This window comes from Pogoniulus pusillus, chromosome 38 (genome assembly GCF_015220805.1).
Source record: "Pogoniulus pusillus isolate bPogPus1 chromosome 38, bPogPus1.pri, whole genome shotgun sequence".
NCBI lineage: Eukaryota > Metazoa > Chordata > Aves > Piciformes > Lybiidae > Pogoniulus > Pogoniulus pusillus.
In genome coordinates this window covers 8,107,114-8,124,698 of record NC_087301.1, presented here as the reverse complement: position 1 = coordinate 8,124,698, position 17,585 = coordinate 8,107,114, and the positions used below count along the sequence as shown (strand labels likewise).

General features: G+C 59.2%; 1 protein-coding gene and 3 non-coding genes across 4 annotated transcripts; all 4 read right to left on the bottom strand.

Moving 5' to 3' along the window:
* Positions 1–850: 850 nt before the first annotated feature.
* Positions 851–6,812, bottom strand: HSPA8 (heat shock protein family A (Hsp70) member 8). The gene is made up of 9 exons (XM_064173398.1): positions 6,706–6,812; positions 5,478–5,688; positions 4,377–4,582; positions 4,132–4,284; positions 3,479–4,034; positions 2,989–3,191; positions 2,274–2,472; positions 1,776–2,008; positions 851–1,340 (listed from the first exon to the last, which is right to left on the bottom strand). Exons 2-9 carry the CDS (start codon positions 5,680–5,682, stop codon positions 1,155–1,157), a joined length of 1,941 nt encoding a protein of 646 aa, XP_064029468.1. The 5' UTR covers positions 5,683–5,688; positions 6,706–6,812; the 3' UTR covers positions 851–1,154.
* LOC135191258 (small nucleolar RNA SNORD14) lies at positions 1,607–1,702 on the bottom strand. Its single transcript, XR_010308779.1, has one exon. It is a non-coding gene; the product is annotated as a small nucleolar RNA SNORD14 (small nucleolar RNA).
* LOC135191259 (small nucleolar RNA SNORD14) lies at positions 2,546–2,642 on the bottom strand. Its single transcript, XR_010308780.1, has one exon. It is a non-coding gene; the product is annotated as a small nucleolar RNA SNORD14 (small nucleolar RNA).
* Positions 3,266–3,357, bottom strand: LOC135191260 (small nucleolar RNA SNORD14). The gene has a single exon (XR_010308781.1). It is a non-coding gene; the product is annotated as a small nucleolar RNA SNORD14 (small nucleolar RNA).
* Positions 6,813–17,585: the final 10,773 nt, after the last annotated feature.

Sequence of the window (17,585 nt, the reverse complement as noted above, 5' to 3'; positions counted from 1 at the left end):
TCATCTGGTTCCAACCCACCACCCACTACCAGGCCCTCACCTCTGGAGTGACAGCTACACTGAGCTACCTCCGGCTGGGGCACCCAAGCAACTATGCAGACAATGCTGCTGGAGCCCCAGGGACGTTAATGGAAGCTCAAAAAGCTTCAGCCCAGGTCACGAATAGCAAAGGCTTGGAGTGCCTCAGCTCCCCCCGCTGGCTTGCAGCTGGCTCAGCCCAAAGGCTCCAGCACTTAGAGCAGACTCGCAGTACCCGAGCAGGCTACAGGGGACGTTTGACAAGGGACAATGACTTTGAGCTGGGAGAGCTGAGTGGAGGTAAGATTTAGTGAGGATGGTGAAGCACAGGAACAAGCTACCCAGGGAGGTTGTGGCTGCCCCCTCCTGCAGCCCCCCTGGAAGTGCTCAAGGGCAGGCCCAACCTCTGCTGGTCAGAGGTGTCCCAGCCCTTAACAAAGAGCTAAAGAACTCCAAAGGCCTTTGCTGCCTCCATCCATTCCCTCAAATCTAACTGAAAGCAGAGCTTGGTTTTAGACGCCTCAAGGACAGGCTCCTGTGTCTGCAGCACAGAACCCACAGCTCAAGCCAGCTTATGACATGAGGCAATGTAACTGCCCCAAACCCTGCTGCTCTGATCATGCTCAGCTGGAGGCATGGATTGGATGTGAGGACCAAGTCCTGCAACAGCAGGGTGCTGGAACACTGCAACAGGTTGCCCAGGGAGGGTGCCGAGGCCCCAGCCCTGCGTACACGTGGAGAAGAGAGGCACTTTTAACTAGGTTAACCCAAGCCATGCCCACTCTGCCCTGCCCCCCAGGCCTGAAGAAGTGCCAGCAGCAGCCAGGTGATGCCCATTAAATAGTTTTTATTGGAGGACAGAGTTGCATTCCCACTCCTGTACAGTACTGTAAAGTGCAATGGTAGCCAGCTCTCTCCTGTGCACATCTTCAAGTAGTTCAAATGCCCAGAAATTGACTTTTTGTGGTTTTCTTTTTCTCTCCTCTATGTTTTATTTGTACAGCAGCTCAGTTATGGAGTTTGAATCTGGCAAAGTACACCCCAATGTGCCTACAGGTTTGGGTCCTTCAATCTAACCCCAAGCCCAGAGGCTCTCTCCAACACTAACTGCTAGTGGAATGCATTTCCCAGGGTCTTTAATCCACCTCTTCGATGGTTGGTCCTGAAGAAGCTCCACCAGATGGAGGAGCTCCACCACCTGGGAATCCACCAGGCATGCCACCAGGCATTCCTCCTGCACTCTGGTACAGCTTGGTGATGATGGGGTTGCAAACCTTCTCCAGCTCTTTCTGCTGATGCTCAAACTCCTCTTTCTCAGCAGTCTGGAAGAGAGAAACACACCACAAACATGGCTCAGAACCTGCTGCTCTCAGCAAGGACTCAGCTAGCACTAGCCCCAGAGCAGGGGTTAGTGTTACTCCTGGTCACACCAGCACTGGGCTAGATGCCAACAGCACTTTCTGCTTGCTCTCCTACCCAAGCTAACCCTGTCAGACCCTCCCAGTCACTCCTGGAGCCCCCCAGGGGAGGCTAGAGAAGCTCAAGCTGGCAGCTTCAGCTGGGAGAACTGAAAGCTCACAGCCTGTGGTCGCTCAGACATCCAAGGAAGGTACTTGGACCAACAGAGTCTTTCAACTTCTGGTGGAAACTACGAATGGCTTTGGAAACACTTTCATCACAGCAACCACTGAGCTTCCCCTCCCCCTCCTACCTTCACTGCTCAGCAAGCAGCAGACACTGCCCTGAGCAGAACATACCTGGTTCTTGTCCAGCCAGTTAATGATTTCATTGCATTTGTCCAGGATTTTCTGCTTGTCCTCATCTGAGATCTTGCCCTGGAGCTTCTCATCTTCAACAGTAGCTTTCATGTTGAAAGCATAGGACTCCAGAGAGTTCTTAGAGGAGACTTTGTCACGCTGCTTCTCATCTTCTGCTTTGTATTTCTCAGCCTCCTGCACCATCCTCTCGATGTCCTCCTTGCTCAGCCGACCTGCAGGGGCACAGCAGCACTTCTCAGCAACCTTCTGGGCAACCACCCCAGTGGCACATTCCAACCTCCCACCTAAGTTCTAGACAAATTGGGTAGGCAGGCAGCAGGAGAGACTCTGAAGCCTGCACCTTAACACCCACTTCATGGGCCTGCTTCAAGCCCTGGCTGACTGCAGTGCATGACCAAGGCGCATTACAGCCAAGCTTGGCCAGCAGGCAGAGAGAAGCCAAAGAGAAGCAGATTGCCTCAGCCATGCCCTCCTTACCCTTGTCGTTGGTGATGGTGATCTTGTTCTCCTTGCCAGTGCTCTTGTCCACAGCAGACACGTTCAGGATGCCATTGGCATCGATGTCAAAGGTCACTTCAATCTGAGGCACACCTCTGGGAGCAGGGGGGATGCCTGTCAGCTCGAACTTGCCCAGCAAGTTGTTGTCCTTAGTCATAGCACGTTCACCTTCGTACACCTGGAGAGGAGCAGCAACAAGTCAAGTCCAAGCCTGACCCCACGTTCCTGGGCACTATCCTGACGGGACATGGTCGCTCAGACATCCAAGGAAGGTAACTTGGACCAACAGAGTCCTTTGACTTCTGGTGGAAACTACGAATGGCTTTGGAAACACTTTCATCACAGCAACCAAGACAGGCCCGAGAGAGAATGGACTGGGCCTTGAGCAGGGCAGACTGAGTGGAGATGAGGAACAAGTTCTGTATTATACAGTGAGGGAACAGGTTGCCCAGGGAGGCTGTGGCTGCCCCCTCCCTTGAGGTGTTTAAGGTGAAGTTGGATGAGGCCTCGAGCAGCCTGGGCTGGTGGCAGGTGTCTCTGCCCATGGCAGAAGATTGGAACTCAAACCACTCCACGAATCTACAAGGCAGATACTGCCAGTGCCAAGGACACACCCACCTCTGGTCTGAGTGTCAAGCAGGGCCTGGTCGTTACCCAAGAGCATTCCCAGCTCACCCCAGCACTCTTTGCCTACCTGAATCAACACACCAGGCTGGTTGTCAGAGTAAGTCGTGAAGGTCTGGGTCTGCTTGGTGGGGATGGTGGTGTTGCGCTTGATCAGGACTGTCATGACACCTCCAGCAGTCTCAATGCCAAGAGACAGAGGAGTCACATCCAGCAGCAGCAGATCCTGGACGTTCTCAGACTTGTCTCCGGACAGGATAGCAGCCTGGACAGCTGGGGGAGAAGAAAAACCAGTTAGAGGCCTGCAGAAGGTACACCACACACCCCCCACAGGGTAAGCCCATGGCTCGCTCAGACATCCAAGGAAGGTTCTTGGCCATCATCAGTAGCCTTCTGGTGGAAACTACGAATGGCTTTGGAATCTGATTCATCATTGCAAGACAAAGGCAGCCCAAGGCTTTGGGAAGCTTTGGGGACTCAGCCCACACCAGCACCGCTCTGACACCGCAGACAGAACCCAGTTTGCCCACAGCAGCACGGGGCTGCCAGCCGGTCCTTACCTGCCCCGTAGGCCACAGCCTCGTCAGGGTTGATGCTCTTGTTGAGCTCCTTGCCGTTGAAGAAGTCCTGCAGCAGCTTCTGGATCTTGGGGATGCGAGTGGAGCCGCCCACCAGCACGATGTCGTGGATCTGGGACTTGTCCAGCTTGGCATCCCGCAGCGCCTTCTCCACGGGGTCCAGGGTGCCGCGGAAGAGGTCGGCATTGAGCTCCTCGAAGCGAGCTCTGGTGATGGAGGTGTAGAAGTCGATGCCCTCGTAGAGGGAGTCGATCTCGATGCTGGCCTGCGTGCTGGAGGAGAGGGTGCGCTTGGCGCGCTCGCAGGCGGTGCGCAGGCGCCGCACTGCCCTCTTGTTCTCGCTGATGTCCTTCTTGTGCTTGCGCTTGAACTCGGCGATGAAGTGGTTCACCATGCGGTTGTCGAAGTCCTCCCCGCCCAAGTGAGTGTCACCCGCGGTCGATTTCACCTCGAAGATGCCATCTTCAATAGTCAGAATTGACACATCGAAGGTGCCACCTCCCAGGTCAAAGATCAGAACGTTCCTTTCAGCACCGACCTGCAGGAGACCAAAGGTCAGAACACAACCCCTTGTCACCTGCTGGCTCAGCAGTTTGCTAGCTGGAGCCCAGGGACAGCAGCCACCACCCTCCTACCTTCTTGTCCAGCCCATAGGCAATGGCAGCAGCTGTGGGCTCGTTGATGATTCGCAGAACATTGAGGCCTGCAATGGTTCCAGCATCCTTTGTGGCCTGGCGCTGAGAGTCATTGAAGTAGGCTGGGACAGTCACTACAGCATTGGTGACAGTCTGCAGAGACACACAGCAAGGACAGCTTTGTTACAAGCTGCTTACACCCACACAGACCCACCCCCAGCCTCCAGCCAGACCCCAAACCTCACCTTGCCAAGATAAGCTTCTGCAATTTCCTTCATTTTGGTTAGAACCATGGAAGAGATTTCCTCTGGGTAGAAGCTCTTCATCTCGCCTTTGTATTCCACCTGCACTTTTGGTCTGCCAGCATCGTTGACCACAGTGAAGGGCCAATGCTTCATGTCAGACTGGACAACAGAATCATCAAACCGACGCCCAATCAACCGTTTGGCATCTGCAAGCAAACAGGTGGTCAAATTACAACGTTGCTCAGAGACCCTGAGCAACCTGCTGTCCCTGCCCGTGCCAGAGGGGGGTTGCAATCAGATGACCTCAAAGGTTCCCTCCAACCTAATCCATCCTATAGCTCTATAAACATTGAATTCTTCCTAGAATTTAAAGCAGGAAACCCCAAAACGTTGCATTGAGTCTGGAAGCATCACTGCCTTCCCCAGCCCCAAACACATCCCTGCTTCAGCTCTTGGCTATCACAAACTCACAGGCATCATCTCACAGCCACCACACCCACACATGGCAGTTGGTCAAGGCTGCTTAGTCAATTACCAATAACAGCCCAGAGCAGATACATCTGACTGCGAGGTACAAGCTTAGCAGTACCTAACTAGCTATTAATGTAATTGCACTACTAGAACTAATTAGAAAAGCAATGATTGGATTGCAGCAACAAGATACAGAGCAGTAATTTTTAACTGCAAAGAGGAAGACTTGGAAGGGAAATGAGAAAGAAACTCTTTGCAGTGAGGGTGGGGAGACGCTGGCATAAGTCACCCAGGAAGGTTGTGGTGCACAGAATCACCCAATGTGATCAAAGATCACATTGGGTGATTCTGTGCACCACAACCTCCCTGGAGGTGTTCAAGGCCAGGTTAGATGAAGCCCTGAGCAACCTGGACCAGCAGGAGGCGCCCCAGCCCGCGGCAGGGGGACTGGAACTAGATGACAATTAAAGTCCCTTCCAATCTAAAGTGTCCTACGAGATAGCTTAAAATGAACACCTTTAATTTGCAAGTTTGACCTCTGCTACCAACAAGTCTTCTGTATACTAAGAACATCTCCCACCCCCACACTAAATACTGTGCAGAAGGTACACCAGAATCCTACAGCCTTACCAAAAACTGTGTTGGTTGGATTCATTGCAACTTGATTCTTTGCAGCATCGCCGATCAACCTCTCTGTGTCTGTGAAGGCGACGTAGCTTGGCGTGGTCCTGTTGCCCTGGTCATTGGCAATGATTTCCACCTTCCCATGTTGGAACACACCAACGCAGGAATAGGTGGTGCCGAGGTCGATTCCGACAGCTGGTCCCTTGGACATCTTTGTCTGAAAGAAAACCCAAAACACCACAGAAATTCAGTGATTTTAGCCCATTCAAAAGCAGAAGAAAGCAAATCAGTACTTCAGCGCTCCCTCATCTCACCTTTGAAAACATAAAATCACCGTTGCCGTGCTGCCTTATCTCAGCTAATTCTCCTTAGCACCCACGACAAATGCAGTGGCAGGCCCCAGCCCGGACCCCATCACCTCCAGCCCTGCTACGGCCCAACCACGTGGGCCAGCACATGGCCGGGGACTCCATCTCCCAGCACGCACCGCGCCGCCCGGGTCACGTGGGCGGCGGCGGCCATTTTGCGCGCCGGGACTCACTCCGCCGGCCCTCGGCGTGGGCCGAGCTCGGCAGGGGCCATGTGGCCTGGCACAGCCCCAGCCCTGCTGCGACATCCCCCCCGCACCCCATCCTACCGCCTCCCCTCCCCCGGCACCCAGCGGCAAAACGCAACGCCTCCTCCCCCCTCCCCCGCCCGCTTTCCCCAGCCCGCAACCGCTGCACGCCGCTCCTGCCAGCCCTCACCTTCCTCCCCCCACACGCTCCCTAGGACTACGAGCCCCAGCGTGCCCAGCTCCCTCGCCCGCCCTCCCGGCATACGCAGCTCAACCTCCGCCCCCACCCACGCTCAGCCCCGGGCGGTCTCAGCGGGAGGGACCGCGGGTGGCAGAGTCTCCTCTATCTCTCCTCTCTTTCCTCCGCCTCGGTCCTCCCGCCCGCCCCCTCCCCCCCCTCCGCCCGCCATTTCAGAGTCAAAGAACCGGGGAAAAGCGCCGCTCAGCGCACATTCCGCAGCGACAAAAAGCCAAGGAGGCACAAAAACCCTGCATAAGCACAGCGAGATAAAAAACCCCACGGGAACAGAACGCCCCCGACCCACCCCCAACCCATCCCGGCACAGGAGCAACCCGTCTGGGTGAAAGGGCAACCCAGGCTGCGCCCGCCAGGCTACCTTCCCCCCCCCCCGCCTCCCCCAAGCCCCTACCGCCTCCCCGCGCAGCAGGCGCCGTTACCTGAGCGGCTCTGACAGGCCGAGACGCTTACAACGCGAGAAGCTCCACACCGCTCACTGCCCGGTAACCCTTCGGGGCGCCCGCGCCGCCGCCCTTATATATCCCTGCAGAACCTTCCAGAAGCGCCCGCCTCCCCTCCCCGCTCCAGCCAATGGGCTCGCTCGTTCCGCCGCGCCGCAGCCAATGAGGCGCCGCCGGGGGCCGCGGGGGCGGTGACGCGCACAGGAAGCGGGCGTGCCCGCGCGCGGCGTTCTCGAACCTTCATGCGCCTTCCTCGGCCCCCCCCAACCCCAGCGCCGCTCCCCCACCCGCCCGCCGCCCCCGCGCCGCGCTGCCCCCGCCCCCGATGCGTCCGGGGCGGAGCTGCGTCTGCGCGGGAACCAATGGGAGCCCTCTCATAGGCTGGTGGAGAGGGTGGGGGCAGAGCCAAGCGCGCCGGAGGGTGAACAGCAGCCAATCGCAGCGGGGCGCCGCAGGCTTCATTTGCATAGCCCGCGCGGGAAAAGGACGGCGCCGCAGGGCGGGGATAGCCAATGGGGTGGCGGGGCCGGCAGGGTGATTTGCATAGAGGGGGCGGGGCCGGAGCCGGCAGGGTGATTTGCATAGGGGGTGGTGCGCTGCGGCGTGGAGGAGCCGAAGGGGAAGGGGGGGGCACAAAATGGAGGCCCCAGAGGTGGAGGCGCACGAAATGGCGGCGCTGCGCGGGGTCCGGGCCGGCAGCCTCCGCCGGGCGCGGCCCTCCCTCGCCTCCCGTCGGACCGGGAACGCCCCGAGGCGGCCGGCGGCAGCTGCGCCCCCGCGGGGCCCGGCGGTGGCGGTCCTGGTCCCGCACGCTGCGAGCGGGCTTGGGCGGCTGCGCTGTTCGGACAGCAGCGACCCATTGAAGGCAGCGGAGCGCAGAGTGAACGGTTCGCGAACCGAATCCAGCCCAAAGCCGGGGCTCGGCTGTGCGGGTGGGAAGCTGGAAGCGCAGGGTCCTGCCCTGGGCCAGGGGGGGTGTCCCGGGGCTCTGCCGCAGCGGACTGGTGGCAGTTCTGATGTTCATGTTCTCAGCTCATTGCTTAAGGCTCCCCAAAGGCTTCCTGTAATGCCCAGTTCTGGGCTCCTCCATTGCAGAGAGCTGCTGAGGTGCTGGAAGGTGTTTGGAGCAGGGCAGCAAGGCTGGGGAGGGGCCTGGAGCACAGCCCTGTGAGGAGAGGCTGAGGGAGCTGGGGGGGTGCAGCCTGCAGCAGAGGAGGCTCAGGGCAGAGCTGATTGCTGCCTGCAGCTGCCTGCAGGGAGGCTGTAGCCAGGTGGGGTTGGGCTCTGCTGCCAGGCAGCCAGGGCCAGAAGAAGGGGACACAACCTCAAGCTGTGCCAGGGCAGGTTCAGCCTGGATGTGTGGAGGAAGTTCCTGGCAGAGAGAGTGATTGGCACTGGAATGGGCTGCCCAGGGAGGTGGTGGAGTGGCTGTGGCTGGAGGTGTTGCAGCCAAGCCTGGCTGGGGCACTGAGTGCCATGGTCTGGTTGGTTGGGCAGGGCTGGGGGCTAGGTTGGGCTGCAGGAGCTTGGAGCTCTCTGCCAGCCTGCCTGGTTCTATGATTCATGCTCCCAAGTCATTGCTTAAGGCTCCCCAAAGGCTTCTTCCAGCTGCCGCTGCAGTCAGCCTCGCTCAGCCTGGGGCCAGCAGCGCAGCGCTGCTCTAATCCTCTGCGTTGCCTTCTCTAAGGCAGAGGGGCAGGCTCCTGCCGTGCCCCCTTACCCTCCCCCGGGCCGAGCGAACCCTGCTCTGTGCGGGGCCCTTTAAGGCTCCGCCGCTTCCCCCCGGAGCGGAGCACAGCGCCGCCGCCGCGCTGCCTCCAGGCCTGCTTTGTGATCCCCGATCCTTACTGACGGCAGCCAACCGAGCGAAGGGCCCAGGGCGCCGCTCTCGGTGTGCCGCCGCCGCTCGCCGCCTGCTCTCAGCCCGGCTGCGGGCGGCTGCGCCCCGGGGCGCTGCCAGGCGCTTGGCCGATCCGCGCCCTGCGGAGGGCTGCAGGCGGCAGAGGGAGCACAGTGAAGGCTGAGCTGGGCTGAGCGCTGCTGGCAGGTCAGGCACCGCCGAGGGTCAGGCTGGGGGAGCGCAGGGGGAGGCAGATGGAGCACAGTGGAGGCTGAGAGCTGCTGGCAGGTCAGACACCACCGAGGGTCAGGCTGGGGGAGCGCAGGGGGAGGCAGATGGAGCACAGTGGAGGCTGAGCGCTGCTGGCAGGTCAGGCACCGCCGAGGGTCAGGCTCGGGGAGCGCAGGGCTCCTGTTTTGCCCTCCCTGCCTGCCTGGTCCCTGCTGCCACATGTGGGACCACCACGTCCTGAGCCTTCCTCCACCCATCGCCATCAGTCTGGCTGTAGATGCATTTGTGTACCTGGTTTCCCTTCCCTAGACCTCTTTGCGACTCCCCTTGCCTTAAATACCCTTTACTTACTGTTACAAACCTTAAATAGCTTTTAGCTCTTGTTAAACACCTCAGACACCTCTCATTCGTTGTTAAAGGTGTCTCTTCTCCCTTCCAAATCGAAGCAGGACTCTTCTTTGAGTGTTTTACCTCTTTCTCCTCTCTGCATTTTGTTTTGGTTTGTTTCGGTTTCGTTTTTACCTCATTTTAGGTTTTACCTCATTTTAGGTTTTACCTCATTTTAGGTTTTACCTCATTTTAGGTTTTACCTCGTTTTAGGTTTTACCTCGTTTTAGGTTTTACCTCGTTTTAGGTTTTACCTCGTTTTAGGTTTTACCTCGTTTTAGGTTTTATCTGATTTCAGGTTTTATCCAAGCTCTCCTCCAAGCCTTCTCCTCTGCAGGCTGCACAGCCCCAACTCTCTCAGCCTGTGCTCAGAGCAGAGCTGCTGCAGCCCTCTCAGCATCTTGGTGGCCTCCTTTGGGCTGGCTCCAACACTTCCATGTCCTGCTTGTGCTGGGGGCTGCAGAGCTGCACAAAGGACTCCATCTAACTCCTTGTTCCTTTCCAATAGGGGGAGAGGGAAAAGCCTCCAATGAATGCATTGTTCTGTCAGGTACTTGAGTCTCTTCAGCCAGACCAATACATATCATTACTTATGAGTGCATCCAATACTTCCATGGCATGAAATGGTGAGTGGAGAAGAGTTTGGGAGGAGAGCAGCACCAAAACCAGATCCTGGCCTGTCTCTGTCACACAGCATGGAGAGGAAAGGGGCAGAGGAACCTCTGCAGTCAGGTACAACAGAGTGTTTTGTGTGCCCTCTTTCTGCCAGGCACTGTGACCCAGTTCAGGGTGAAAAGGGGCAAAGGACCTCTGAGAGTTGGGCAGGAGAAAGCATTTCTGGTGCCCTCCTCCTGGCCAGCCCCTGGGACCCAGTGCAGTAAGAAAAATAGCAGAGGAATCTCAAGAGGTGGGCACAAAAAAGCATTTCTGGTGCTCTGTCTTCTGGCCAGCCTCTAGGGCCCAGTGCAGTAGGAGAAAGGGCAGAGGAATCTCTACAGTTGGGTACATGAAAGCATTTCTGATGCCCTCTTCCTGGCCAGCCTATGTGACCCAGTTCAGGGTGAAAGGGGGCAAAGGTCCTTTGAGAGTTGGGTGCAAGAAAGCATTTCTGGTGCCCTCTTCCTGGCCACTCTTTGGGAGCCAATTCAGGGTGAAAGGAAGCAAAGGTCCTGTGCTAGTCAGGCACAAGAAAGCATTTCTGGTGCACTCTTCCTGGCCAGCCTCTGGGACCCAATTCAGGGTGAAAGGGGGCAAAGGTCCTGTGCTAGTCAGGCACAAGAAAGCATTTCTGGTGCCCTCTTCCTGGCCAGCCCCTGGCACCCAATGCAGGGCCAAAAGGGGCCAGGGACCTTTGGTAGGCACAGGGAACTGTTTCTGGGGTTCTCTTAAGGCCACAGGGCTGTCCTGAGCCAAACTCACTCCTGGTAGCTGCTTCCAGGTCCAATGTTTGGACAGGGAGGGCACCCAGGTGGCTGCCTGCTGCGTGTGCCTTGCCCTGCCAGCACCCTCAGACGGGTGTGTGCTAAGGGCACCTTTCAGTCAGGGCCATGTGGGGTGGCCTCTGCTAGGGGCTGTGGCACAGGTAACCCCAATGTCAGACCACTGATGGGCAGATCACAGTCTCACAGTATTATCAGGGTTGGAAGAGACCTCACAGATCATCAAGTCCAACCCTTTAGCACAGAGCTCAAGGCCAGACCATGGCACCAAGTGCCACGTCCAGTCCTGCCTTGAACAGCTCCAGGGACGGCGACTCCACCACCTCCCCGGGCAGCCCATTCCAGTGGCCAATGACTCTCTCAGGGAAGAACTTTCTCCTCACCTCCAGCCTAAATCTCCCCTGGCACAGCCTGAGGCTGTGTCCTCTCGTTTTGGTGCTGGCCACCTGAGAGAAGAGAGCAACCTCCTCCTGGCCACAACCTCCCCTCAGGTAGTTGCAGACAGCAATGAGGTCTGCCCTGAGCCTCCTCTTCTCCAGGCTAACCAATCCCAGCTCCCTCAGCCTCTCCTCGTAGGGCTGTGCTCAAGGCCTCTCCCCAGCCTCGTTGCCCTTCTCTGGACACGCTCAAGCATCTCAATGTCCCTCCTAAACTGGGGGGCCCAGAACTGAACACAGCACTCAAGGTGAGGTCTAACCAGTGCAGAGTCCAGGGGCAGAATGACCTCCCTGCTCCTGCTGGCCACACCATTCCTGATGCAGGCCAGGATGCCACTGGCTCTCTTGGCCACCTGGGCACACTGCTGGCTCATGTTCAGGTGGGTATCAATCAGCACCCCCAGATCCCTCTCTGGCTGCTCTCAGCCACTCTGACCCCAGCCTGTATCTCTGCATGGGGTTGTTGTGGCCAAAGTGCAGCACCAGCAGTTGGAGCTATTGAATGCCATCTCCTTGGACTCTGCCCATCTGTGCAGGCAGTCAAGGTCCCACTGCAGAGCCCTTCTGCCCTCCAACCCAGCCACATCTGCCCCCAGCTTGGTGTCATCTGCAAACTTGCTGCCAGCAGGCTGGGGGGCAGATGAGGGTGTGCTGGGCCCCACAGGAGATCGCTTGTGCCAAGCAGCAGTTTGTAGCTGCTGTTCTTTGCCAGGCGTGGAGCTGGCACCGGAGTGGTGAGCCCTGGGTAACGCCAGCAGGCACCGTTTGGAGCTGGAATTTGGGTGCAAGAGGGGCAGCAGGAAGAGGAAAGGGGCTCCATGGCCTGGAGTGGTAGCTGCTGTGCCCTCACAGGTAAGGGCAGCCCACAGGAACCTTGCCCCTGATCAGCTCTGGCATGCAGGGCACACTCCACCCTGTGCAGAGTGCAGGCTGCTGGAGCACCCAGCAGAGATGCACTGCACACAGCAGTGCTGCTGGCCAGGTCTGCCTTGGCTTTCTTGGGGTGTGAAGTGGTGGGCAGGGGGGTTAAGCCAGTGGCACCCCAAGAACAGCACCACCTGTGCCAGGGAGGGAGCTGTGGCATTTGGCTGTGCAGCCCTGCTTGGCACAGCAGCCCTGCTTGGCACAGCAGCCCCGCGGCAGCCTGGCAGGGTGAGGCAGTGACTCCTTCCCTCGGCAGGCTGTGGAGGTGCTGGGCAGAAGGAGCTCAGTCTGCAGCAGAAGCAGCAAGGCTCAGCAGGCTGCATGCTGAAGGGCTCTGGGGGAGGTTTGGCTTCCAACCTTGCAGCGTTCCCAGGCTCGGAGAATGGCTCAGGGGGAGAAGGAATCATCCACTCCCAGCTCCCCACCACGGGCAGGGACACCTCTCACCTAGGATCAGCTGCCCTTCTACACCTCCCCAGGCAGGAGGCAGCCACAGCCTCCCTGGGCAGCCTGTGCCAGAGTCTGCAGAGCTTCCTCAGCTCCACTGTAACCCTGCTCTGCCTCAGCTCCAAACCCTTCCCCTGCCCTGGGCACCCTCAGCAGAAGTCTCTCTGCAGCCTTCCTGCAGGCTCCCTTCAGGCAGCTCTGAGGTGCCCCTGGAGCCTTCTCCTCTGCAGGCTGCACCCCCCCAGCTCCCTCAGCAGTGTCACAGCAGAGCTGCTCCAGCCCTGCCAGCATCTTTAGCCTGGAGAAGAGGAGGCTCAGGGCAGACCTCATTGCTGTCTACAACTACCTGAGGGGAGGCTGTGGCCAGGAGGAGGTTGCTCTCTTCTCTCAGGTGGCCAGCACCAGAACAAGAGGACACAGCCTCAGGCTGCACCAGGGGAGATTTAGGCTGGAGGTGAGGAGAAAGTTCTTCCCTGAGAGAGTCATTGGCCACTGGAATGGGCTGCCCGGGGAGGTGGTGGAGTCGCCGTCCCTGGAGCTGTTCAAGGCAGGACTGGACGTGGCACTTGGTGCCATGGTCTGGCCTTGAGCTCTGTGCTAAAGGGTTGGACTGGATGAGCTGTGAGGTCTCTTCCAACCTTGGTGATGCTGTGAGACTGTGATCTTTGTGACCTCCTCTGGACTCTCTCCAGCAGCTCTGAGTCTTTCTCCTGCTGGGGACAGCAGAGCTGGAGGCAGGGCTGGAGGAGAGGTCTGAGCAGGGCAGAGCCCAGGGGCAGGATGCCCTCCCTGGGTCAGTACAGGCTGCCTTCGGTGGAAGCCGATTTAGTCCATCGGAGATCAATCACTGCTGCTCCTTTAAGCCTGTAGAGCATCACCGGGCAGAGGAGGGAGATTATCAACTGTGCCTCCCACTTACAGCTTCCCCTCCCCCTCTGCTCTGCCTGCTGCAAGCCTGTGTCCGGCTCAGGGAAGTGCTGGGGAGAGCCCAGCCCAGAGCCCCCAGGCTGCTGCAGGCAGTGAGCACCTCCTGTGGTGCCAGGCTGAGGCAGCTGGGGCTGGCAGCAGAGCAGCCTGAGGGCTGCCCTCAGTGCTGTGCCAGAGGTGTGCAGGGCAGTGTGGGCAGGACGCAGCCAGGCTCTGCCCAGGGCGGGCACAAGGGGCACTGGGGGCAAGCTGGGCCAGAGGAGGTGCCAGGGGCAGAGGAGGACAAAGTTTGTCCCTGTGAGGGTGCTGGAGCCTGGAGCAGGCTGCCCAGAGAGGCTGTGGAGTGTCCTGCCCTGGAGCCTTTCCAGCCCCCCCTGGGTGTGTTCTGGGTGCCCTGCCCTGGGTGCCCTGCCCTGGCTGATCCCCAGGGGTCCCTTCCAGCCTCTGCCATGCTGTGGTTGGAGCTCTCAGTCTGTGGCACTCTTGGTTCTGCAGGGCCTGCTGGCAGCCCTCGCACCTTCCCCAGGCAGTCTCTTCACACACAGTATCACACACAGTATCACAGTATCACCAAGGTTGGAGGAGACCTCACAGCTCATCAAGTCCAACCCTTTAGCACAGAGCTCAAGGCCAGACCATGGCACCAAGTGCCACGTCCAGTCCTGCCTTGAACAGCTCCAGGGACGGCGACTCCACCACCTCCCCGGGCAGCCCATTCCAGTGGCCAATGACTCTCTCAGGGAAGAACTTTCTCCTCACCTCCAGCCTAAATTTCCCCTGGCACAGCCTGAGGCTGTGTCCTCTCGTTCTGGTGCTGGCCACCTGAGAGAAGAGAGCAACCTCCTCCTGGCCACAACCTCCCCTCAGGTAGTTGCAGACAGCAATGAGGTCTGCCCTGAGCCTCCTCTTCTCCAGGCTAACCAATCCCAGCTCCCTCAGCCTCTCCTCGTAGGGCTGTGCTCAAGGCCTCTCCCCAGCCTCGTCGCCCTTCTCTGGACACACTCAAGCATCTCAATGTCCCTCCTAAACTGGGGGGCCCAGAACTGAGCACAGCACTCAAGGTGTGGTCTAACCAGTGCAGAGTCCAGGGGCAGAATGACCTCCCTGCTCCTGCTGGCCACACCATTCCTGATGCAGGCCAGGATGCCACTGGCTCTCTTGGCCACCTGGGCACACTGCTGGCTCATGTTCAGGTGGGTATCAATCAGTACCCCCAGATCCCTCTCTCTCTGGCTGCTCTCAGCCACTCCAACCCCAGCCTGTATCTCTGCATGGGGTTGCTGTGGCCAAAGTGCAGCACCCTGCACTTGGAGCTATTGAACTCCATCCCCTTGGACTCTGCCCATCTGTGCAGGCGGTCAAGGTCCTGCTGCAGAGCCCTTCTGCCCTCCAACCCAGCCACATCTGCCCCCAGCTTGGTGTCATCTGCACACTTGGGTCCCTTTCCAAGCCCCAGCACCCTGTGAGCCTCTCTCCTTACCTCCCATCGTTTTCCTGGTGGCCTTCAGCTGGAAGTGTGAGACTTTAGCTCCTTGGGAGTGTTTGTGCTGCTCGATGGAGCCACAGGAGAAGATTTGCCTTGAGCCTTGGCAGCTCTTGGGAAGGGTCTTGCTAAGGTCTCAGCCTCCACAGCAGCAGGGGCAGCAATGAGACAAAGGTTTGCTGACTCCAGCAGCACTGTGCCCGTTCCCCTGTCCCCAGGGGGCTTTCCTCTGCCATGCTCTCACCCTCAGCTGCCACTCAGCCTTACCTGCCTGCCTGCAGCCCAGCTCAGCAGTGCTGCTCACCCAGGCTGGGCAAGAGCTCTCCACAAGGCTGCTCCTGCAGCATGGCTCAGCCCCACCGTGGCCAAGTTCACAACCTGCAGCTTGCAAAGCTTCCAGAGGCTTCCCCCCAGGCTTTCTGGTGGCTTGGGTGGCCCCACACACACACACACTGCCTTCTTCCTGGCTTCAGTGCCCAGTTCTCATCACACTAAGGCTGGCTTGGCACTGCCCTGTGGTGTGACTGCAGCTTTGCAGTGCTGAGCATGGCAGCAGGGTCAGGCTCCTGGCCATGTGTCCCTGGCTGCATCATTCCACTGGCTCTGGTGGGGAGAGCATCTCCTTGCCTTTGACATGCAGGCTGCTCCTCACCCTTCAGTGCAGAGCTTGCTTCAGACCCAGGCCTGCCTTCTGCATCTCTAGAGCCTTCCATTCCTACTGCAGCTGCAGCCTCCAAAAGCAGCTGGGAGGTGCCTGCTGGAGAGCAGCCCCAAGGAGAGGGAGCTGGGAGTGCTGGGGGAGAGCATCCCTGGGGCAGCAATGTGCCCTGGGGGGCAAGAGGCCAAGGGGGTCCTGGGGGGCACTCAGCAGAGTGTGCCCAGCACAGCCAGGGAGGTTCTCCTGCCCCTCTGCTCTGCCCTGCTGAGACCTCATCTTGAGCACTGCCTTCAGTTTGGGGCTCCCCAGCTGCAGAGGGACAGGAACTGCTGGAGAGGGTCCAGGGGAGGGCTGTGAGGATGAGGAGGGGACTGGAGCAGTGCCTGGGGAGGAGAGGCTGAGGGCCCTGGGGCTGCTCAGTCTGGAGAAGAGAAGCCTGAGAGGGGATTGAATCAATGTCTGTGACTCTCTGAGGGCTGGGGGTCAGCAGGGGGGGACAGGCTCTGCTCACTGCTCCCTGGCACAGGACAAGCAGCAGTGGATGGAAGCTGCAGCACAGGAGGCTCCAGCTCAGCACAAGGGCAACTTCTTGCCTGGAAGGCTCCCAGAGCCTGGCACAGGCTGCCCAGAGAGGCTGTGGAGTCTCCTTGTGTGGAGCCTTTCCAGGCCTGTCTGGATGTGTTCTGTGTGCCCTGAGCTGCATTGGATGGTGCTGCTCTGGCAGGGCTTGGACTGGATGAGCTCTTTGGGTCCCTCCCAGCCCCTGACATCCTGGGATCCTGTGCCTAGGAGGCTGATGCAGAGGATGGGCAGGCTCTGCCAGTCCCCTCTGAGGTTGGACACTGCCCTCAGCAGAGAAGAACACCTCAAAACCTCCAGGGAAGACACTGCAGCTTTGAGCAGCTCCTCCAGAACCAGGGCAAGAGACTCCTCCCTGCCACACAACCTCTCTGGAACATCTCCCAGGGGGGTGGCTGAATCCCCACCCCTGGAGGGGTTGCAGAGCTGCAGAGATGTGGTGCTGGGGGCAGCAGCAGGCTGAGCAGAGCTGGAGGATGGCTGAGCTCAGCGGCCTGAGAGCTCTGCTGCAATGCTGCTGTGCTTCTGTGAGCTTTGTGTCTTTGCTGATCCCTTTGTAAGGCTCCTGAGCTTTGCCTTCCTTTCCTTTGTGCAGTGCTTTGCAGATGCCAGGCAGGATGAGGCCTGGAGCAGCCTGTTCCAGTGGGAGGTGTCCCTGCCTGTGGCAGGGGGCTGGAGCTGGCTGAGCTTTGAGCTCCCTCCCAGCCTGAGCCACTCTGAGTCCCTGATTCTGTGCTCAGGGTTCCACTGCCAGCAAGGCTCTGCAGAGCCCTGCAGCCTCCAACCCTCCCAGCCTGTCCCCAGGGCAGAGCCTCTCCAGCCCTCAGCATCCTTGTGGCCTCCTCTGGACCCTCTCCAGCAGCTCCACAGCCTCCTGGTCTCGGGGCCTCGGAGCTGGCCCCAGCCGAGGTGAGGTCTGGGCAGAGCAGAGGGGCAGGAGCTCCTCTCTGCAGCTCTGCCCTTTGATGCAGCCTTTGGATGCAGCCTTCTGTGCTGCCAGTGCCCACTGCTGCCTCCTGCCCTGCTTCTCACCTGCCAGTGCCCACTGCTGCCTCCTGCCCTGCTTCTCACCTGCCAGTGCCCACTGCTGCCTCCTGCCCTGCTTCTCCCCTATCAGTGCCCACTGCTGCCTCCTGCCCAGCTCTCACCTCTATCAGTGCCCACTGCTGCCTTCTCTCCTGCCTCTCACCTCTCAGTGCCCACTGCTGCCTCCTCTCCTGCTTCTCCCCTATCAGTGCCCACTGCTGCCTCCTGCCCAGCTCTCACCTCCCAGTGCCCACTGCTGCCTGCTGCCCTGTTTCTCACCTGCCAGTGCCCACTGCTGCCTGCTGCCCTGCCTCTCCCAGTGCCCACTGCTGCCTCCCGCCCTGCCTCTCACCTGCCAGTGCCCACTGCTGCCTCCTGCCCTGCCTCTCCCAGTGCCCACTGCTGCCTCCTGCCCTGCCTCTCACCTGCCAGTGCCCACTGCTGCCTCCTGCCCTGCCTCTCACCTCCACGTGCCCACTAC

Excerpts from the sequence above, each read along its gene's own strand:
- HSPA8 (XM_064173398.1), bottom strand. The coding sequence starts at position 5,682 with ATGTCCAAGGGACCAGCTGTCGGAATCGACCTCGGCACCACCTATTCC. Across the intron at positions 3,192-3,478 it reads GGCTGTGGCCTACGGGGCAG|CTGTCCAGGCTGCTATCCTG; the intron begins GTAAGGACCGGC and ends CTTCTCCCCCAG. Across the intron at positions 1,341-1,775 it reads ACTGGCTGGACAAGAACCAG|ACTGCTGAGAAAGAGGAGTT; the intron begins GTATGTTCTGCT and ends TCTCTCTTCCAG.